Source organism: Parasteatoda tepidariorum, chromosome 8 (assembly GCF_982258835.1).
Source record: "Parasteatoda tepidariorum strain Cologne lab strain chromosome 8, Ptep-v5.0, whole genome shotgun sequence".
NCBI lineage: Eukaryota > Metazoa > Arthropoda > Arachnida > Araneae > Theridiidae > Parasteatoda > Parasteatoda tepidariorum.
The window spans coordinates 28,856,904-28,880,683 of NC_141762.1; the positions used below are offsets into that span (position 1 = coordinate 28,856,904).

General features: G+C 28.3%; 1 protein-coding gene across 6 annotated transcripts; it reads left to right on the forward strand.

Moving 5' to 3' along the window:
* The first annotated feature begins 82 nt into the window (after positions 1-82).
* On the forward strand, positions 83-23,696 carry Hinfp (Histone H4 transcription factor). 6 transcript variants are annotated; one of them, XR_011636715.2, is made up of 11 exons: positions 180-340; positions 2,686-2,844; positions 5,463-5,683; positions 8,108-8,210; positions 10,263-10,412; positions 12,050-12,136; positions 13,712-13,832; positions 17,491-17,629; positions 18,751-18,875; positions 20,906-22,098; positions 22,607-23,696. XR_011636715.2 is itself a non-coding variant. In XM_016069865.4 (10 exons), the coding sequence occupies exons 2-10, from the start codon at positions 2,688-2,690 to the stop codon at positions 21,405-21,407; spliced, it is 1,605 nt and encodes a 534-aa protein (XP_015925351.3). In that variant the 5' UTR covers positions 83-101; positions 2,686-2,687; the 3' UTR covers positions 21,408-23,696. The 6 variants fall into 6 exon arrangements, 4 of the variants coding, with proteins under 4 accessions (XP_015925351.3, XP_071036648.2, XP_087006204.1 ...); XR_011636716.2 differs by lacking the exon at positions 180-340 and adding an exon at positions 1,042-1,577; XM_016069865.4 differs by lacking the exon at positions 180-340 and adding an exon at positions 83-101 and having other exon boundaries at positions 20,906-23,696.
* The last annotated feature ends 84 nt before the right edge of the window (positions 23,697-23,780 follow it).

Consider the following 23,780-nt stretch of genomic DNA (forward strand, 5'->3'; position numbering starts at 1 on the left):
TTAAACATATTTTAATAACTATTAAAATATGAATAAAATAGAATAATTTTAAATATTAATATTACTTAGTATATTTATCATAAAATTATTGACGCAAACTGGTAAAGTTGATTTGAGTTAATATTTGGAGCTTTAGTAACTTGTATTCACTACGAGCTCAGAAATTTTTTATTTATTTATAACTTTACATTTCAAGCTCAAGTTTTATCGAAATTTTTGAAAACCAAAACGAAACTTCAATGCTTCGTGAAATTTAGAAAATATCTTTGTAGGATTACAACGTCTAAATTGTGAAAATTGAAAGTTATCTTTCAAAGTTAATTTTAAGAATTTCTTTCTGGTATTACATTCTTACTAGTTGCGATAATTCTAATTTTATATCAATAATGGTCAGTAACAAATTCTATAGTTAATTAGTAATATAAACGCATTCTATTGTTTGTGCTAGAAATATTATTTCAATTTAATAATTAAGTGCTTTTCTTACCCTCCCTTTTTTTTATAAAAATATCTGTGAACAAAATATGATAATTTTCTGATTATAGGTATATTGTTAGATGCTGTTGGAAGATTTCCTTATGGTGATCTGGGGCAGAATAACCTTGGCAACTTGCGGGTAGCGACCCGCGAGAAACTGGAAACAAAACAGAAAGGGACCAACTTGAAAGGTGTATCACATGTCATCTACATGTTTTTTGTGTGTGTGTAAGTTTAAAATGTGAAAGTATAAAATCAATTTGGTACCTTGGCGATTGTAGTTTCGTGACAGATTATGATACGGAAATGTCTCTGATGCTCCTGTTAAATTTTTTTACAAGCTTGCACTTTGGATATTTCTGTATTGTTATCTGTCGCGCCAACTACAATCGCCAAGGTGTCAAATAGATTTTTAAACTTGCAAATTTAAAAAAAAAAAACATGTAGATGTTTGCCTGGGGGAGGCTACGAGTTATACCTTTCGAGTTGGTTCCTTTCTGGGATGTTTTTTTTTTTTATTTCTCGCGGGCCACTGCCAGGAAGTTTCCAAGACTTTGCGATTATTCTGCCACAGATCACGATACGGAAATCTCCCCCTTGCATTAATGATAGACTATTCACCTGAAATAAATTTTAATTACAATATTATTGGTTAATTACCATCGACTGCTGCTGTGCAATCTCCTTTATTATAAATAGTTACGTGCCTGTAAGCCATTAATAATTTTTTTATTCCTCAGTGATTATACAAGAACTGGTTAAATTGCATTCAAAAGAATTGGGAAATGTTATTTCCAAAGCTGGCACAAGGTTTTTTGACGTCCTAGGCAAAGCCACAAAATAGGGCCCCTCTTATTAGATCTAATTTTGTAAGGCAAGTGTTGACTTCTGGAAATTTTTAAAGCAATTGAGCATATTTTGGCATCCTTAGTGAGTGGCATTCTGGGCCCTTTTTGCCCATACTTATTGCCAGCTATGGATATTTGGAAAGATTTCTATATAGGTACCTGCGCCAAGAAAGTCACCAAACATAAGAGACAACAGGCAGTGGTACACAAGAAGCTGAAAAAAGCATCGGAGAAGGAGGACCAACTCTAAGGGTATAACTTGTAGCCAACTACGAATAAACATTCATATATGTTTTTTTATAGGGTTTTTTTTATACTTCTATTGCACTTTTTTTAATTTTTGCTATTACTAAAGCCTTTTGGCATTAGTTGTTGGCATTATCAGGTTATGATACTAAAGTATCTCTTGGTATTTAAAAGGAAAATTTTTTTTAAACTATGCTAAGTATTTGACTGTTTTATGCTAGCTGTGTGCCAAAAAATACTTCTATTTTTATTCAAAATTTGTGAAGTATTTGTTAACATTAAAAACTGGTAAAGAAAATATAGTTGCTCTAGAAAATTTTTAAATACTGTCATTTCCTTCTTATAAAGTAACTCTTTAAATTGCATTTTTTTGAGATTGGATACTACATTTACTATTTATTTTTTTATTGTTATAATGCATGTTAATTCACAAATATATAAGTATATATATATATATGGCTATATTTTGCCCTAGAAAGAAGCTTCCTTTTAATTTGTTTACATCAATTACTTATTAAAGTTATAATTGCTATTAACAGAAAAACGCACTATAGAAAATACATCCCTTTACAGTGATATAAATCAAAGCAGAATAATCTATGTTTAAAAAAATTATATTGAATAAGATAAAAATAAATAAATAAATACAAATGATATGCAAACCTATTTTTTTGTACATGGTTTTTCGTATAATTGCATTTTCAAAAAAAAAGTTTCTACATAATTCCAAGATTTTAGAGATTCAAGAGAATATGCAACTGTCAGGGAAAATTATATTTTTAAAATTTTTTTTATAAAAACCTTGGAATTTCCTAATACTTTCCTAGAAAATTATTAATCGTAGAATTCATAGTAACAGTAATCAGTTATTGAGGTTCAAATTAAATTAATCTAAAATCTTTTATTATTATTCCATTAAAAAATTCCCCTTATCAGTGAAATTTTTACACAATACCATCTTATAGTAGTACTTAAACATATTTATTTGAAATTTTTTCCTTTAAAAATATAATTTTCTTTTGCACTATTCTGTCTGCAGTAGTGTTTTACATTATGATTTACAAGTAAATTAATTTATGTTTTTCCAAATTTTATCATTTTTATTTTAAAATAGTAATGATGGATGGAAAAGCTGATAAAAGAAAACCGGTACCCTATGCGGTTGAACCATTAAGTCTAAGATGCGAATTTGAAGAATGTTTTATAGTTGAAGAAGATGTTGATAGTCTGATTTCACATTTGGTGTCAGAACACATTAGCAAACTAACTGATGGTAAGACTTAATTATATTCTAGATTGAGGAATTTGTAGGATGCATTATTGTAATGTAATGGTGGTTGGGTCAAATATTTATGACAATTAGATTTATGATAATTAGATTTATGATAATAGAAAGAAGATATTTATTAAGGGCATTTTTTATGCATTTATAAATAAAATCTGAATTGAAAAAGAAAATTGATGTGGTGTTAGTTGTTACAGTTTTAACCTATTGCCTAGTATTTTATTGTAAAAGAATATTCAAATAAATATTTCTTTTCCTCAAAAATTATTATCATTTTTTTTATATAGAAATAATAGTAACGGCAATGGTCTCATTATTATTATTTTTTAATGCTTATTATACAGGGAGAAAGTTCCAAGTTTACCCTTCTGTTATCTAGAAATATTTAAAATTTAGATGCAAAATTATTTTATTGTTAAAAATAAAAAAATGACTAAAGATATTTTTATGTTTATTATAAAAAAATTTGTCTAAAATTTTAAAAACCTGTGCTATTGTAGTAGAAAAGAAGAAGAAAAAAAAAAAATTTTTTTTTCCTCCAAAAAGTATTATATTAGTTTTAAAAAAAACACCTTATTTTAATGAAAAATTTTTCTTTTAGAGTCGTAATTCTGTTATAATTAATAATATTATCTGTAACTCAATCTATAGTTTCAGGGGTGAATCTAAGTTTTTAACTTATGTTTGAATAATGAAACAATTCAAGTACTGGTCAGACCTGATATAGTAAAAAAAAAAAAAGTAAAAATATTCTTAAAAAACTGGATAAAATGTTACAAAAATTTTAACGATTAAAAGAACTACAATGGTTTAAAGTGGTAAAATATGAAAATGGGTGCATTATGGTAAAGTTTCTCAGAAATAAAGTTGTTTTAAATTGAAAAACAGAAATATTGCATTTTATGATTACCAGAATAGCTAACACATTGTCAATTATTGAATTAATCTGTGGTGCATTGTAATTATGTGTACTCCAATTTATTTTTTGAAACTAATTTAATGGCTCATAATTATTGTGACCTACATCACTTTTAATCGATATTTTTACATTATATATTAAATCATTCCTTTTATTATTTATTGAAGAAATTTAATATTCAGAGTAAAGTTTATAATAACTTGGTTGATATTCTTTTTTCATTTAATTTATATCCTTATGCTACAATACAAAACTTATGAAAAGTAAATAATGGTCCTTATATATAATTTTTATGGTACTATAGGAAATAATTCTACTAAATCTTACTATAAATAAGTCAACTAAACTAGATTTAATAAAAACAGTAGAAGTTTTATTTTTTATTTCTTCTTCTCTTCTATTAAGATTTAAATTAAGTTTTATAAGTATCTGATTCAAATATTATAAGGTTCTTGTGACTGTTACTCAGTTGTTGGATCCAAAATCAAAGTTATATCCAATTACTAATATTGTGACTGATACTAAATAGATTGGTCAGAGATTGAATGCATTCATTTTTATGCATAAAGAATTAATTACAGAAACTGCATACTCATGAATCTAGATCTTTATGGCCTGAGACCACAATAACAAAACCTGAACAATTTCAAATTTAGATTTTTATGGTGCAGGCTCTCTGAGAAGGAGATTGGACGCAATTCTGAATCTTGCTTCTTATGACGCATCACTGCTGTAAATGAAGCTGAATATGTAGAAATAATCTCGTAAATAAAATTGTAGGAGATGCTTTAAAGCAGTGTTCCCCAAACCCTGGTCCACGGACCGGTACCCGTCCATGGATCAAATGGTACCGGGCCGCCCATTTCATTGAAACTGAATTTGAATTCCTAGGTTTATACCCCAAAATGAATGTGTTCCATTAAAATTTTATTTATTTAAAAAAAGGGGCCCCCGAAAGTAGTGATATACATTTTTTAATGTTTTAAAAAGTAAAGAAAAGAAAACTACCGAAACTATTTTCTCTTTCAGTTAGTTTTAATAAAAAAGTCAATCATCATAACTGTAAATATCATAAATAAAACACGAAAGCGCTGCACTTAAATCCCTATTGCCATTTCCGACAACCTATCTGTGTGAAGAAGGGTTTTCTGCTGTAACAGCAACTAAAACAAAGCAACAGAATAAACTGGACATAAGCAACACACTTCGGGTGTCAATGTCTCCGATAACCCCCAGATGGAACCGTCTCATTGCAAAGAAATAAGCTCATGGTTCTCATTGATTTAACGTTCTAGTAAGTTAAAATGTTAAACCACTTTAAAATTTATTTTTTGGTGTAACTGTATTTTATTTTGAAGGTATGTTTAAATACAATTAAATTAAAAAATCAAAATAATCTAAAATATAAACAATCAACGTCTGTCCCCCCAGCAGGCCGTGGTAAAATGATCAAACGTTGACAGGTCTGCTGTGATAAAAAGGTTGGGGAAGACTACTATAAGGCAAATATAAACAAATGATGATGACCCTTCAATCCTTTTGAAGATTAAGGATTTTTTATTTGTTAATTAAATTGTTTGTTTTTTTATTATTCTATTTTGACTCTGTTAACCAGCATAGTATTTGTTACTTTTAGACCATTTAAAAGAAAAACAAGTCTGCATAACTTGATATTTAAACTCTTTAGGGGACTTACATTGCCACTGGAAAGATTGTGAGGGTTTTACAGAATCTCTACCAGAGCTCAGAAGACACATTTATTTTCATGCATTCCACACTAAAATCAAATACCATGGATTCAATCTTCAACTGCAGAAAAAATTGCCTAACTGCTCAGCTAGCATTCATAGCCGCAACATTGTGCCTGAACTTCCTGATCCCTTGATTTGTGGATGGGTTGATTGCTTGGTAAATATAACCTATTTTGCAAATTGTTTCTTTGACAAATATATTTAATCCACTATTTCTTCATGTAATTTTGAAATTGAATTCTTGTGCAATTTTGAAAATAAAATTAATGTGAAAATTTTACTATTCTAAACAGTAGTACACATTGAGAGAAAAAACTCAGAAGTTTTTATTATGTGAGCTCTATTTATTTGACATTAATATATACATTTAGAATTTTATTGACTGTATATATTGTATTATAGTGCCTGCTATATAATGTGATAACTAGAAAGCGTCCAAAATTTAAATGGTTAGACTCATTGATTTGATTTCAAAATAAGTGATGTTGAACAAACAAGATCTTGCAACAAACAGAACTGCATGAAGAAATGTTCTGGAGAAGATCAGGCCCCACCCTGGGCTGTTGTGCTAGTGATACAAATATAATATTACATTTTTATATGAAGTGAGATAGCTTTATTGGACATAACGAAGATAAGTTTACTATAGGATAAGTTTGCAATAGGATAAATTGAAGCATAGTTGTATAATGTTTAATTTACCTTAAAAATCTTTATTCAGTGGGTGAGACAGTATTTTAATTAAAGTTTTATACTAGTAAGGTTTTACAAATTAAAGTCTCTTTTTTTATTGATTTTTTAATGTTTGGAAAACTGAAGGAAAACTTCTGGAATTTACCAATTTCGACAGAGAACTAAAAACAGTAAGCAACTCTTATTTTATTTGGAAGAAAATCCTTATCACTTTCACACTAACTCTTTAGTATTTTGATGAATTTTAAGCCCCATCTTCTTAGAGTGATGAAAATAATTTGTCTTTTTAGTGAATGTAAACAAGAATCTCATATTGTTATGTAAGATACCTGAAAATGGTCTATTTCATAGAAAACTGTTACGAAATATTAATTCAGGACATTTCTTATTTTCTCACTTAAAAGATCTATCTCATTTTTAGTAAGTTTGATTGTGTAATCAAGAAGTTTTGGTTAAGATATTTTGGCGATTGATAGTCTAATAACAAAAAAATTTTCAGTATTTTATCTAAATTTCGTTAAAAATTTTATGACAATAAAAACTGATTTCTTTAACCACTGAGATTACAAACTAGCACACATTGTATTTCAAAAATTACTCAGTAAATTTTGGAAAAGTCACAGTTTTCCAGGTACGTCTAGTTCTTCTTTGCTCTTATATTTACTTTAATTTTGTGTTTACCATGGTAACCTTTCGTAATTTTCTAAATTCAGTTGCTACATTTTATAAGAGAGTTTTTCAACAGTAATGTTCTTACGTCTTTAAATTGCTATAAGGGTATAAAGATGTTTTAATAATGTACAGCTCATTTTTAAAGTTTTATTTTATTTTGCAACCAGCGTTAAAAAACTGACCTATCTTTGTGTTTATGACTTTTCAATGTTCAACTATGTGGCCTTGTAATTTTGAACTTGACCAAGAAGAGAAAAGAACTCCTGGATCAAGTGAGCCTTCATTGTGGACTTTTGAATAGAATCAGCCCCTCATTTGTGTTACGGGAAGATAAAAAAGCTTAAAAATCTCACACAATTAGCTTGACGTCGCGAAGATTTAACCCATGATGCATCTACCACTGAAGATATTTAATGTTATGTATGTTTATATATTTTATGTTTTATTATTTTATCAGTAGAAGCCAGGAGCACAGAGTTGGCATTGGCCAGCAATCACTGTAGTACAGCACCGGAGCCATCTTATTGGAAAGAATAGGGCAAAGTTTGGAAATTTAGCTACTGGCCAGTGGCTAGCTGTAGCATTTTTAAGAGTTTCTTCTTTTTAAAACATGCAGCCACTTATTCAAATATTGATTAAATGATTAAAAGAACCACTGATTGTATTGTAAGGAATTTCTTTCAAAGCTTTTCTCAAATATGGTAAACATTACGAGGTTTATTTCTAAAATGAAAATTTTTTTTAGAAGGAAGTGTAACGCGAAATAATTTTCTGAAGATTTCAAAATATTCATAACTCCATATTTATGTTTAAAATATTAAATTCATATAGGATGCATTTTTGATGTAAAGAGTATCAATCAGATGGCAACTGACTGATAAATTTTTAATTTTTCTTTTATTACATTTAGTCACCCTTGGATCAGTTGCGACCATTATATTTGCCTTATATTGGGAGGCAAATGCTTTTCTCCTGAGCGACTATGGCTCTATGTTTAAAGTTTATACACTAAATATATGTTGCTGAAATTTTTCGCTCTTTTCACCAAAAAAAAAAAGAGCAATTTCTAAAAATGGTGCTCAAATAAAAGGCCTTTTCTACGATTTATTATTTTTTTTAAAATGTTACTGAATTATAAATTGAATTGACTAATTAAAATTGCTTCTATGAATATAAAATGAGCATATTTACGATTTCTTTAACTTGTTATTTTTAGGTAGTATATGAATGTGCTGAGCATTATTACCGTCATGTGGATTCTCATGCAAAGTTTGACAGTAAAAAAAGTGATAAGGGGCCTGCAATTTGTTCATGGGAAGGTTAGTGATGTTTTTTTGTTCATAAATTTTTTTTTAAAGTATACATTTAGAGAAAATTATACTTATCTACTACAAGGGTAGTAAAAATTTTTTTGACTGTATTATTAACAACAAATGGGCACCTAATATACCAATATAGGTACTGTTGTGTTAAATTGTTAGCCCCTCCACCCTCCTTTGAATCAGAGAAATATTGTAGCAAATATCTCGAAATAAATAAGTATCTCTAAAATAATTTTATTAAAAAATATGGTGAAATTATGTGAAAATTATATTCATTTAAAGTTTTGTAAGGATAAATAACATCTTTGCAAATTATTAGACGAATTCATCCTCTCAGGATTTTGTGTGAAATTGTATTTGTTATGCACTATATTTCCTTTAAATAATAAAAATACCCGTTTTTTTTTCCCCTTTTTTTCTTTTGAAGGAAAGTCATCAGTTTTTAAGTTTAAAAAAAATGAAATTTGAAAAAATTAATATTCAATTCTTCATTTGAAAAGTTACCAGTTTAGATAAATGAAATAAACACATGTATATATTTCTCACCTTAAATGTTTTTTTTTTTTTTTTTTTTTTGCTTTAATGTGAATTGAATGTAATATTTTTTTTAACCTTTTTCTTTCATTGCTAGTAATTCAATAATGCTGTCACTAGATTTATTTCCATAGTGTATTTATGATGTCTTTAAGCTCGTAATTTATTTGTTTTTCTTGTGTGTGCAACTCTTAACGTACGTATGTTAATGCAGGGTTGCCACAGACTACTAAAATGCGACTATTTGCTACTATTTTCGGCCTTAGGCGACTATGGCGACTTTTTTTTTTGCCTGAAAAGGCTAAAAAAGCAACTATTTTCAGGAATAGGCGACTATTGGGAGACTTTTTTACTCTTAGCGAAGTTATTTTTATACTTATACTTATTTTTCGTAGACCTACTGTTACTTTGCGATTGCTGCCCAATCGCTGTTATCTTAAATTTTCATTCTGAGCTCAATAGATCAACGAAAAGAAAATATAAATAGAAAAAGATTCTTCATTGGTTTTTTTTCAATTATTGTTTTTAATTTCAAGCAATACAATTTAATAGGGGTATTTTGTATTTAACTTTGTTATAAAAAGTTAGTTTTTTCAAATTTATTTAATGTAGGTAAGTATAATAATTTGAATATTTTTAAACTAATAAATGTTCAGTTGTTTTTAATTATAAAAAAATTAAAAAAAAGCTTACCTTTATTCAATTTGCTTTTATTTTTGAGAAACTGAAAACAAAAGTTTTAAAAAAATTTGAATGTTAAAAAGAATTTTTTTTTAATTAAATAAAAAGTTTAGTAATGTTTTGACGCTTTTTAATAATTTAACATTAGTACTTAGAGTATTTTTTTTTTAAATTTTTATTAAAATTCTTTCAATACTTGTTTGTTTTATAATTTGTTAGATAGTCAGTGTCATTTTTAAACAAAAATCTTAAGTCAATTTTATTTTCAAAAACGAAAATAATAATAAATAAGTAAAAAAAAATTTTACATTTATTAAGTACAGAATAATAGATTAATAGAATAATAGATTTCCCATAGGTAATTTCTAAACATATGCTAAATCGCGATACATCGCGATGTCTAACAGACGATGTATCATGATTTAAAATTTCTGACGGCAACCAGTCCTAATCATAGTATTTAACAATTAAACTACAATTTTAGTTTTTTGGCTACTATTTTTGATAAATTTTTGTTCCTGTTCAGGCAACTATTTTCATAGTTTTAGCTTTTTCATGCTTGAGGCTACTAAAAGCAACTATTTCTGTTCATTTTTTACTGTGGCAACCCTGTTAATATCATTTGAAGCAAAAGTTTATGAATTGTTTAAGTCAAATTTCGTGCAACTGTTTTCAATGTTTTAATATCATATCAGTTTCAGTAAACTAGCTCATATTTGAGAATGTTGTTACATCAAATATTATCTGCTTGTAGTTGTACAAATTATTAAACAGTTTGCTTGTATTTTGTTTTATTGTTCCTTTAAAGTATTTTTTTAAAATTTTAATGTATAGGATGTAACAGGACATTCAATGACCAGTATAAAGTTAAAGAGCATTTACGATCTCATACACAGGAGAAACTTATTGCTTGCCCCACTTGTGGAGGGATGTTTGCGTCAAGAACAAAATTTTTTGACCATATTCAAAGGCAGATGCCGATTGGTAACTATTATATTTCTTTATACAAATAAGTCTTTTGAGCGTTTTAAAGTCTATGCACTGTTATACTTGAGCTTCATTGGCCTAAAAAAAGTATGAAGATGGTAATGAAAGTCAACATATTTCAAGCACTCAAAAATAGGCAACTATTAACAAGACTTGCCAGACACAATGAGGAAAGCAAAAATGATTTTAAGCATGAAAGGTAAAGTTGCCAATGAAAAATGAAGGTAACAAAACTAGAAAAACTGCTGTAGCCAAGAGTAAAACAGAAAAATAAATGAAAAGGGAAAAAAAAACAACAGAAAAACTGTTGTAGCTCAGAGAGGCACATCTGGACAAAATGCATTTTCATGTGCCCTGCAAAAGGGGATGAAGAACTCATGTTGGCAGCAAGGGAATCAGAAATCATACAAATGAAATAAGATTCCAGGGTATAACGATGTGCTTATGTGACAATGGCGAAAAAAAATTTGACATTGTCAAAATTAAACTTATGCTTAAGATTCTAACAATGTATGCAATTTATGATTTATTGTATTATTAATAACGGACATATTCATCATAAATTATGATAGATCAGTCCAAGATTGTAGATAATCTTAGGAATAAATACAAATTTGACTGTGCCAAAATCATTTACACTTCTGACACATCAGCTCATCTCAATGCCCTGGAATCTTGTTTATTCATATAAATGCTATGAACAACATTATCAGGGATCTGTCTAGGTTTTTTTGAGAGGTACCTATTTTGTGAAAATTTAGACATAATTTGTGAAAAATTAAAAATTATATTAAACAAGTATATGGATTACAGTATTTTGTATATTGTATTATGTATTTTGCGAAGCTACCGTTTTTCCTAAAGTTGAATTCGTGAAACTACCATTTTTCCTAAAGTTGAATTTCTGAAACTACCATTTTTCCTAAAATTGAATTTGTGAAGGTACCGCTAAATGGTAGTAAATTCGGCCTGAACAGAACCCTGATTATTTCCTCACCACTCCTCCAGAATGTGTAGAAATGGATTTTACCCTGATTTACCTCTCTTGGCTACATAGGTTTTTCTAGTTTTGTTTTTCACCTTTACTTCCCATTTATAGGAGACCTGACATCAGAAGCAGAACTATAACTGGATTTTTCACCTCCAATTCTCCTAGCCCGCTTTTTGGCAAGCATTGCCAGGTGAAGATGGATTCAAGTCAAGCAGGAATTCAGACTTGTGATGATATGCTCTTTGAGTAATGTGTTTATTTTCTGCCTATTTTTGCAAGTTGAAATTCTTAATCATGAGAAATGAAATAGTGTAAATTTGGCAAGCCATTTTTTTAGGCTTATGACGTCTGATGCCTTTTTTCAATCTTGTGTAAATAAGGTGTTCTTTTATTTTTCCATTTTTCATTGGCAACTTTATGTTTAGTGTTTCGAATCTATTTCTTTCTTTCATTAATGTCTGGCAAGTCTTGAGAATGGTTGTCTTTATTTTAGCCCTTGAAACATATAGACTTTTATTACCATTTTAATATTTTTTCAAAGCCAATCAATTTTTTTAATCAAGTATAGTTCAATGCTTCAGTTTTGTGGGATTACTTATATCATATGCATTCTTATTCTGTAAAAATTTACTTGTGTTTTCAGATGAAGCTGAAGACTCTTATGTTTGTGAATATTGTTGTAGAAAGCTCTCATCGGAACGGCTGCTTCGAGATCACATGAGACACCATGGTAAAATAATGTTATTTTTCTTTGCCAATTTTTTTATATATAATTTATTGTTACAGCAGTAGTATGCCATTATTATGTTTCTGATCTATGTGTATTTTACATTTATATGTTATTGCTGCATATTTCCAATTAATACTGCTTCTTTTAGTGTTAATAAAGTTTCATTTATAAGTGCAACTTTTACTATATTCTCCTATTTTATTGAATTTTCCATTTCCACCAACAAAAACAAAATAATTGCTTCTTTTTTTTTTGGAAAGGTACTGTTAATTTTTTTAAAATAATTTATATGCTTTGCAGTAAATAGGGTGTTCCTGTGAAATTTTGCAGTATGAAGTTTGACTGTATGTTCCTATTTTATCTAGCTTTTAGTTTCCACCAAAAAATAATAATAATAATAAATTTATAAAATTTTTTTGTTTATGAAATTAATGTTAATTTTTTTTTCCTAATTAGTAATTTTGGGAAAAGGAAAATACAATAGAGATCACATAAGAAAATGCATTAAAAAATTTATATTAGTTGGCTGCACTGTGACTTATCATTTGAAAATTTTGGTATGTTAACAGTTTCTATTATCAATTATTTTATGTTATTATATTGAAAATGATGGTCACTAACAGTATATCTCCGCGATTTGAATTTTGCAGACGATCTCTGCCATCTAACAAGCAACATACAACATATGCAAACCAGTACAAATAACCTTCTTACTGCTGCAAAAAGATGTGAATTAAAGATTAACAATGAAAAAACAAAGATTATGAAAAATTACCCAAAGCAGAATAGCAACATATATCTGAAAAACTATCTAATTAAAGAAGTTAATCACAGTTTTACCTACTTTGTATCAATTATAAGTGACAGAGGAGGTGCAGATCAAGATATAGCCAACAGGTTGAATAAATCACACAGTGCTTTTGCAATTCTAAATAAATTTTGGGCATGCAGAATTATATCAAATGAAACAAAAATAAGAATATTCAACTCAAATGTTAAATCGGTACTAATATACGGATCAGAAACCCCGTACAACCTGAAAACAAATATAAATTAGTTACAGACTTTTATCAATAAATGTTTCAGAAGACTTGTTAATATAAAATGGTTTCACAAAATTTCCAACAATGAATTTCAGAATCAGTAAATAAAAACCAATAGAAATAAAAATAAGAAACCATGAATAGCGATGGATTGGACACACTATCAGAAAGCTGGAAAAATTCAAAGTAAAATGGGCACTGGACTGCAAACTCCAACGTTAGCGAAAAAGGAGTAAACCTGAAATGACATGGCTCAGAATTATTATGAATGAATTAAAGACTATAAATAAAGCATGGTGGGAAATAAAGAGCATGGACACCAACAGGCTGAGTTGAAGAGTCACGACAAAGGCCGTGGGGTAAAATAATAAGAAAATATTGTAAATGGCTGAATAATTATATAGTTTTGTAAGAGCTGATGCTTGAATATCTGGAATATTCTATATATAGCCATTTGATCTATTATTAAATGAATTGCTTTTTTTCTTCATGAATCTATTATTACACCTCTAATTTTAAAACTCTGTTTTAGTAAATCATTACAAATGCCCATACTGTGATATGACGTGCCCTACTCCTTCTGGTCTCAGAGTTCACATGTCATACAGACATTCCGAAGTCAAACCACATTCTTGCCCTTACTGTGATTACAGGTTTGATTATTTTGTATCTTTTTCTTCAAATGTTTTTTTTTTTTTTTTTTGTACATACACTGGATGTAGATTCTGTTATACTGGACGTAACTGCAGATGTAATAAGTTAAATGCAGGAAAATTTTAATTAACTTTATTGGGATTATGTTTGAGTACTGTAGATGTTATTTTTTATTGTATGGAGTCTTGTGGCTCTAGATACTGTGCATGTATTATTGAGCAGATTTTCCCTTTGGGTTACTTAATTATTAAAAATGAATGATTTAATTTATGAATAATAAATATTTTTATAAATTAGGTAGTTTTAAATTCCTCAAGTTCTGTTCTGAAAGATAATAAATTTATTTTTTACTGTAAATCAAAAATTATTGAATGAATACAAGTCCTAATTGTCCATTGGTAAAATAAATTTAAGGACTGACATTGCACCATAATATTTGTTGAAAATTGTGTTTTTATAATTTTCAAAAATCTAAGTAATAGCAACTAGTATGCATTTGTAGACTAAATAGTACAGATAACCCCTGTGGCACAATTTTTAAAGCTATCTGCGACAAAACTCTTTAGCACTAGTATCTTTCTGCAAGATACTTTTAATAATAACAAAACATGTATGTTACTAATTTAAAATAACAAAAGCGCTGTATTTACGAAATATCTATCATATATAAAAAATTTTAATGAAACATGTAAATGATTTTTTATTCTAATATTATGGGTGATATTCTCAAATTTTGTTGGGGGAGAAAACGCACTAATTATTTCCATCTTCACATTTTGTAAATAATCATCATAATAAAAAAATAATTAGAAATAATGAAATCTGTAGTAGTACTTGCCGGAAAAAAGAAGAAAAGATCGATGACGAAATCACGCGAAATGGACTCCTCAAAAAGGTATTACTCAAATGCGTATTTGGTTTCAAAATTCGGATGTTATAAATATCGTATAAGAAATGTCGGATTTAAAAACTATGGAAAAATCAATAGCAGTAACATCTAAAAAAAAAACAATAGAATCGTTACCTTAAAAAGTAAATACTCAAATACACGATTCGATTCAAATTTTCCATATTGTTTTAAATATATTGAGATATTTAAAAACCATGTGAAAATCAATATCAATAACTGCCAAAAATAATCGAAACATTATCTCGATTTACAATACTATTGGCGTAAATTGAGAGCTCCAAAAAGTGATTAGCTGAATATTTGATTCAAATTTTATGTGTAAATTTCTACAGAAAAGAAAACTAAACTTTTTTACTTTTCAAAAAGAAAAATCTTTCTACAAGAACTCTATAACATTGTGCAACAATGTCGCCATGTCACTGCGATTATGCCTGGAGGTAGGCAGATAAACATTTATTACCTTACAACATGTGAGTTTTTGCCCAGTTCCTTCTTGCCAGCTTATGATGTAGTTTAAGATATGGCTTGCAGTAAAGTGTTTTCAAAATGCATTCTCAAATACGTCTAGGACCGAGTCCTTAGACACTGCTAAACCGATAGTGTTTTTTATTTGGCGAATTGACATATTTTGCTTTGACACTAGTGCCCGAGTTCGCCTATTGATGGAACACTCATTGCACACTGTCATTCACATCTTTGTTTTCATGTAAAATCATCTTTTTTCTTCAGCACTTGATAAATACAATGTTTTGATCTTCATAAGATTTTATAAATTTTCAAAACTTTCTTTTTTTGTGTGAATTCTGCAGCTTTTGACTTAGTGATTGTCAGACTTCTTAATTTGAAATAATTCGACTGTCTTTGTGATTTCCTGGAAGTACATCACTTCATCCAACCAATCGCTCATTTACTAAGAAATTCATTAAGAGCTTAAACTCCAAAACAGTCCTCTCAAACAAAATTTTTAAAAATTGCAATATTAAATAATAAAATCAATTTTAATTAATGAACATTTCTTGATAACATTTCATTTTTGTTGTAATTTAAAAATTTGTGTGCTTAAATGTTTGAGACAAACTGTACATACACAAGGCAGAATTTAAAATTAGTGAAGCCCTAAACTATTGAAGGTAGTGGTGCCCTTTATATGTTATCTAGTATAGCTTTCCAGTGCTGGATATTTCTGAATAAGCATTGAAAGAGCTGGACATTTTCCCCTATTTATATTTTTTGATGAACCAACAGAATAAAAACAAATAATGGGTAAAAGCATTCAATATAGATCTGCGGGAAAACAATACAAAAGACATGCAACTTTGAGTTTCTTTTAATAGGTTTTTATTCTAAGTTAATGTAGGTAGTTAAATTTGTCTTATTACTGATTTAAAAGTGATGTAAGACACCAATCTAAAACCCCCTTCAATTTAGTAAACACTACCATTTTCAAATGAGATTAGTGCTAAAAATTTGACACCAAGAAAGGCGTGAAAGGGCAGCAAGTAAGAAAACAGTTTACTAGAAATTAGAGAGATATTTTTTTTTTGTTGATTTGCAGATTTTGACCAGCTCCGAGCAATGCAATACAATAAAAAAATTGTGGTTCGGAAGGCCCCACATATTTTAGACAACTCTGAGTAATGCTTAAAAAAGATATTTTAGATTTGAGGACCTTAAGTTGCAGCCGATCTAACTTATACTTAAATCTGGCATTTTGTTTCTCTTAATTAAAGCCTTTTGTTTCTCTACAAGCCTTTTGTTTCTCTTAATTAAAGTTACACTTTTCCAAAAGAAGGAGACTAATTTTTTACTTTATTAACATTTCAAAGAAATTTATCATTAAATCTTTATTTATTTATTTTTTTGTTGAAAAAAGTCTCCTATGGTGATAAAAGCAGACTGAGAAAAGACTTTACAACCACTGCTTTTGAACCTAGGTAAACTTTGTCAAATACATTTTTGAAGTTGTTCCGAAACAGTTACACATTTTTAAGAATTCCTTTGTGATTTTTTAAATCTTTTTAAAAGAAATCAATGCTTGGATCTTTCTTAAAAAAATTTCTTTGGAAGTTTGGACCTCTGAAAGTTAAGCAATGCATCTACAGTGTTACACAAGAATTGTTTTATCAGAGATCCCAGAATGTATTTCCATTAAAAAAAATTTAAAAAATCATTTTGAACTAACTTTTATGAAATAATGAACTACAATGGTCAGACTATTTTTCGACACTGGTATCACCATTATGAAAGTATTTATTATAACTGGCCATAAGTGTTAGGATACCGACCCTTTCCAAAGATTGATGCCACTTGGGAGTGCAACCATTGGGCAACAATGAATCTGGTCCTATTGTTGACCTGAAACTGTTTGCCAACAAGAAGAAAAAAAGACTTCAGGTGATAGAAAGGATGAATATCATTTAGTCCAAGATCTGGGCTGTAGTGAAATGATCAAAAAAAGGAGATGGGTTACATTTTTACTTACTTCACTGAGATACCGCACCTGCTATCTCACCCTCATTGCGTTAGGTCCATACACTTTTCAAATTTTTCTTTAAATTTCTCAAGTTTTGATACTCCTCACAGTGAGAAATTGGACTGCAGACAATATCTTGCATGTGATTTTAAATTCTCACAAAACAGCAAGTACCGTGTATGTTTACTAACCTAAATTTGCTTATTTGGTGCATTATTTTATTGATCTAACATGAAATAAAAGTAGTTTTTATAGAATGGATTTTTCTGTTTAGGTGCAAATCAGAAAATGATCTAAGAAAACATCTCGAATCCCATAGTATGGTTCCTACTTATACATGTCCTGTCGAAAACTGCTCCTATGCTACCAGATCTCAAACTTGCTTTAGTGTTCATTGTAGAAAAAAGCATACGGTAAAAATTTTAACTATCTTTCTTTGATCATGCTTTCTGATTGAATCTTTTTAAGACATTCTTTTTGATAAGGAACAGTGATATAAGTTTTCTTTACAATATTGGTATTAATTTATATTATAAATAGTTGTGTTGGCTATAATTAAGGAGATATAAATGATATTTTTGAAAAAATTGATATTTCTTGGGGAATTTTTGTCTTATTTAATTCTGCAGCATTAATTTATTTTGCTAAGGACTTTAATTCCAAAGATTTCAGTGAGTGACAGAATAGATGAGTGATCTAAGTTTATTATTTCAGTTTATAGTCAACAAGTAACTTGAGAAACCATGTCTTCTGATACCAAATTTAGACACAAAGAATGGGATCCGCTGAAATGAAGGTTATAGTTTTTGCCAGTCGGAAGTTTGCAAATAAGAAGTAAAAATCTGGCAAAGCATTCATTTCTGACTGTCAAGATATAAACTTTAAAGTTCTTTTACTCAAATTGACTAAAATATTACTTAGATCATTCATTGACTCAGCTATCAATAATGTTAAGTGGTTATAATTATATAAAACCAATTAAAGGTTTAAAAAAAATTATACCTAAAGAAGTTTAGCAAATATGACTATGTTTAAGTTTTTTTTTTTATTCTTAGTTTGGTAGACGTTAATGTAAAATTATTATTTAATATTTTTATTAGTTTAATGCTATTTTTGATTTTATGCCCTTGAAATATTTTTAAAATATAGAAGTGTATAAAAGTTTCAAAAAATTCTCAAGTTAAGGCTGTTTAAAGAAATAGGATGAAATCTAAAGATTTTCTTGTTGACACACTTTCTTAAACATTTTGTAACTGGTTCTAAGTTCATTTAAGTTTAAAATTTAATATTTTAAACTTTTGAAAGATAATGCTTATATTCTAGGGTTTATTTCAATTGTTATTTCAATAGAAAAAAATATGTAATAAATTAAATATTCCATTTTTAAGAACATAATTTTTAAAACATTAATAAAAGAGATAAAGGAAAACGAAACAGAATAATAGTAGCAAATTCTAAAAAGAAGAAACATTAAAGGGAAAAAACCAGCCAGTCAAAAACATTTTTGAAATTACTCATGGTATTTTTCTTTTAGAAAAAGGGTCCTTTGAAATATGCCTGCCATCTCTGTGAGAAGATATTTACTCGTGGAAACTACCTGACTAAACATCTTTTGGGTGTGCATAAATTCCGTTGGCCTTCTGGTCACTGCAGATTTCGGTAAGTTGTTATATGCTGTTAAAAAAAACATTCTTTTTTACTATGTTGTATGTGTAATTGAATATATGTAGTAAATATATGTGTATGTAGTGATTATAAATTAACTTTTTTAAATACCTTCACAATAAAAAACTTAAAAGTGAGTTGGAGCAATAATTTTTTGCATTTTTGAAGTGCCAGTGATTCACTTCAAAAGCTGAAGCTCTACTGTGTGTAATTAAATAGCAACAGAAAGAAAACATAATTTTTATGTTATATCTTTTCCCCATGATATTTATCTCTTTTTGACATTGCCTAAATCATTATTAAAAATGTTGTTTCCACTCTATTTTAAGTTTTTTACTATGAGGATCAATTTTTGATGAGAAAAAGTAGATGTCCATTTGAGAATATCGCAATTCTTCCTTTTGCAACCATAATCCTGAATAATTTTTTTAATGCTAATTTTTCACTATTATTTGTTTTTGCTCTTCTGTTTCTGACTTTCTCAACATTTAGAATGATATCCAGTATAAAAACAATAATCTGATTGAGAGGTAATTTGAGGTGAAGCAATTAATTATCCAAAATAGATGACAACACACGAAAGATGGAAAGCTATTAATTTTATTTATTGATTTTTTTAAATTATTTTTAGTTAAATTCTTGTTTTTCATTTAATTAAAAAAAATGAATGGTGGTAATATTCAATGAAAACTTAAATCCTAATCGTAACGATAAAACATCCAACAATGTCTAGTTTGTTCCACTTTACTTATATATTTGTTCCACTTTACTTTATAAACGCAACAAACATAAGTTAAAGTATACACCAGAATTTTTATAAGCTTCTTCTGAATCAAGGAAGTTCTTTCATTTATACTTGGTTAACCATCAATTCTATTCTATTTTCTAATTTGTGCTTCATATTTTGTGATTGTGTTCTTGAAAGTTTCAATATTTATTTAGTGATATTTTAACTTATGTTTCTTACACATCCATTGATTGCTTAAAAATTTTAATGGAAAGTGCTGGAACCATGAGAGTTTGAAAAGGGTTGCATCTCATTGCAATTATATTTAAATGTGTCTTTAAAAAGGAATTCACAATGAATGGATAAAAATGTGAACACTGAATCGAAAAAAGTATACAAACAGATAGAAAAAAATTTAATTTAATAGTGACAAATTTTGACAATGTGGCTGACAGGAATGATGTAAGTAGTGAGTTCGAGTTGTTAAATATTTTGAATTATCTATCTTTGAATTTAAAAAGGGTCACTCTGTTTGTAAACTTTAATTATTCTAATTTATGGTGATTAGTGAAATCTTCTAATAAAATTTTACTTAAGAAATAGGAATAGTCTCTGTATCTTATTTCAAATTAACTAAGGAAAAATTTAAGATACATAATAAGAGAAACTTTCAGAGTTGTATTGATTGAAAAATTTTATGGGAATTATTGTAAGTTTAAATTATCCAATGCTTTTAATTACCTACATTCAAATTATAATAAAGTCCTCTGTAATTATTAATGTCAATAATTTGTGTTTTGGGGTAAAATCTCAATAAAGATGGTTGTCCATGTTCAAGTTTTTTTTAAAAGAAAAAGCGTTGTATATGTAAAATTTTTTATTCAAGTATAGTTATTAGAGAAAAGCATATGAAAATGAAATTTTATTTTTTAAAAAAAAGAAAAAAAGATTGCCTCTACATCAAATTTCAAATTAATAAAAAAAATGGAAAAAAATTTAAGTTAATACTAATAACAAGCTTTAACATTATGTTAATGAAAAATATAATGGAAATTATTATTAATTCAAATTATCTGTTATTTTTATTTAATGTTTTGAATTAGCCTTATTAAAATTAAAAGAAGTTCATTGTCTTTGTCAGTTTCACCAATTTTGATTCAGTAATTTGTGCTTTAATTACAATCTGAATGGAGATGTTTGTCCATGTTCAAAACAAAACAAAATTGGATTTGTCAATAATTTTCATTCAATAGTTCTCAATATTAATAATTCCCATTCCATAATTTGTGTTTTTCAGATACAACTTAAATGAAGATGGCTGTTTTCGACTTCAAACAGTCCGTTATGAAAGCTTGGAACTTTCTGAAGCTATGATGAGTGAAAGTGCAGAAAATGTTGATAACCCTGATGGGGTGGAAAGACCAGCAATTGAAAATGAGCCAATACCCGATATCTATTCTAATGACATTAATATTACTGAATCACAAGTATCTAATAAGCAAGTTCTTCATAGTTCTAACCCTGTTATCAACGGATCTGTTGTTGTCTGCATGGAAGGAGGCAGGAATAGCTTGATTAATTCAGATTGTAATGTTTCTGAAGAGGAACCTATTTTGATTAAAATTTTGGAAGCTCCAGAAATTATGTCTCCTTGCAATAATGAATTATATTTTAATACCTCTAATGCAGAACAGACTTTAAGCTTTGAGAACTCAAATATAGAAGTTTTGAACAGTTGTCAAAAAGGGGAAATACTACTAGAAGCCTGCGAGGTCTTGCCACATTATGAATCTATGTAGTATTGTGCCGATTCTTTGTTAGAATCATGTATTATAACTGATTGTAATTATAATTTATTACTGCTATGTGAAATTAGAAAAATTTGTTGTATAAAATGAAACTTGTTTATTGCAAGCCTCAATTTAAAGAATCAGGGTATTAAGAGTATATATCTGAGTTAATCTGCGTATGAAAAGAATTTTTTTTAAACGTGAAATACTTACTTATTTTTTGTAAAAAAGCTGTATTAATTCTGTTGTTGCAAGCATAACTTGGATTTAGTTAAAAAAAATTTATAATTTTGAAAATTACTTTGCTGCAACGATCAGAAAAATGTATCTAACTATTACTGGAAATTTTATTCCCTTTGAAAGGAGTCCTTTAATTTTAAAGTTCTTGAACTGTGGGAAATTATTCAAAAAGTAAATATAGTCTTAAAGAGTCTAAACATTCAACCACTCTCCTGACCAAATTTTCCAGATAGTAAAAGGCATGTTTATTCAGAGTAAGAAACTTTTTTTTGTCTAATATTGTAACTTAAAATATTGTCTGCATTAATTTACATAATTTTAAGTTAAACCATTAAGATTGGGTTCTAATAATTGAAATCTCAATCAATAGATTAAAAGTTGTTCAGTTAACACTTTTTTATTTTGAGCACTGCACATAAACATAAAAGAGCAACAGTGTGTGTTGACCTGTATTTGTTTTGTCCTGACTTAAGGCCTGTTTACCCGGTCCAATTTCTTGAATCCGAGAAATTGGACGGATTTCTCTGTCCAAGAAATTGGATGATTCGTTGACACTATCCAAGTTCTTGAATGTCGCTGATTCGTTGAAAGAAAAACTTGCGCATGCGCATTGTTCATATTCAACATTTTAAAATAATACTTACATAAGTTTAAAATTACTAAATAAATTCAAATAAAATCATAATAACACAAATAAACCACAACAGATCAATTTATTTGGACTAAAATATATGAAAACAGACAAGAAGATGACATAATTTGCTTCCTGATTGTTGACGTCACAAAACCTATGACGCTGATTGGTTAAGGGAGAAAAAACTTGGATGGAAAGTAGAACATGCTCTACTATCGTCCAAGAAGTTAGACCAAGTTCTTGGATGTTTGTTTACACGATCAAAGCTCAAAGCAAAACAAGTTTCCATCAATATCAATCAATCTCTGTCCAAGAAATTGGATCATCTAAACAGGCCTTTATACAATCAGTGCAGCAACAGCTGTATAATGGCTGTTAATATGGAAATCATTCAATAACTTGTTGTTGTTCATGTGATTGCATAAATATTTTTGTCCAAATATTTGAGTTCCTGAATTTCACTCTATGAGTGTTGCACATTCTAAATATAAATTTATTCCCTTTTATTTCATTTAAAATAATGATTGTGGATATTTACTTTTTTTCTCAGTACCTTTCGCAACATGTAAAATGCAAGGCCATCACCTATTCTGAATAAAGGAATAAGTGTTTTAAGTACAAAAAATATCAAAAAAAACAAAATCAAAAATATAATCTAAAATCCATGATAGGAATGGTGGCTCTTAAGTTCAATAATTTTGACCAACTATGGTTTAGCAATCACTATGAGTTAATAAATGAATTGTCTCGGTCCCTATGTTCTTGACGTGAACAAGTTTGACTGCATTTCTGAAACAAACTACTTGGTTTAATTTTTTTATTGTGAACTGCAAGTTGGTTGCTTTTTCTCAATAGTCAAACTTCTAAAACAAGTTGGTTAAAAAAAAAAATCTCTTCTGAAATAGCATCCATACACTTTAAATTTTTTTTACTTGTGTTTTTTTACCTTTACTAATAAAAAAATTTTGCAGTACAGTAAAGCAATCAGACCTGTATTTTAAACTAAGTTAAGAAATGTTCCATTAAACCATTAAACAGTGCATCCCCTGTGAAACATTGTACTAAAATTTTCCTTCTACCCATTACTACATGCTGGAAAGCCTGCATCTAAAAGTTTAACAAAAATTCAAGACTAACACTTAGACAGTTAAAGAGTTATTCAGCTACAAATTAATTTGAGTTAGTATATATATATTAATTCAGGCTAATCATTCTTCTGTTTGAACGCATTTGTTAGTTAAATTTGTATGATTGTTTTTATTTCTATAAAATTGATGATGTCTGTAGAATATGTTATAAATAAACTACCATCCATTGTTTTTATTTATAAAGTTAATTGTGTAAAGAATTTTTTAAGAAAATATTATTTTCCCAACAAAGTTGGTTATCTTTTTTCTAGAACAAAATAAAGTTCTTCATTTTTATTCACAGTTTTGATTCTTTGTTGATTGTCAATTATAGAAACTATATCATATCACCGGCTGTGATTATGTTATTGAATATGGAAG

Bases quoted from the DNA above. Each gene is read 5' to 3' on its own strand.
- Hinfp (XM_016069865.4), top strand. From the start codon at position 2,688: ATGATGGATGGAAAAGCTGATAAAAGAAAACCGGTACCCTATGCGGTT. The intron at 10,413-12,049 runs GTAACTATTATA...TTGTGTTTTCAG, and splicing joins TCAAAGGCAGATGCCGATTG to ATGAAGCTGAAGACTCTTAT. The intron at 12,137-13,711 runs GTAAAATAATGT...ACTCTGTTTTAG, and splicing joins AGATCACATGAGACACCATG to TAAATCATTACAAATGCCCA.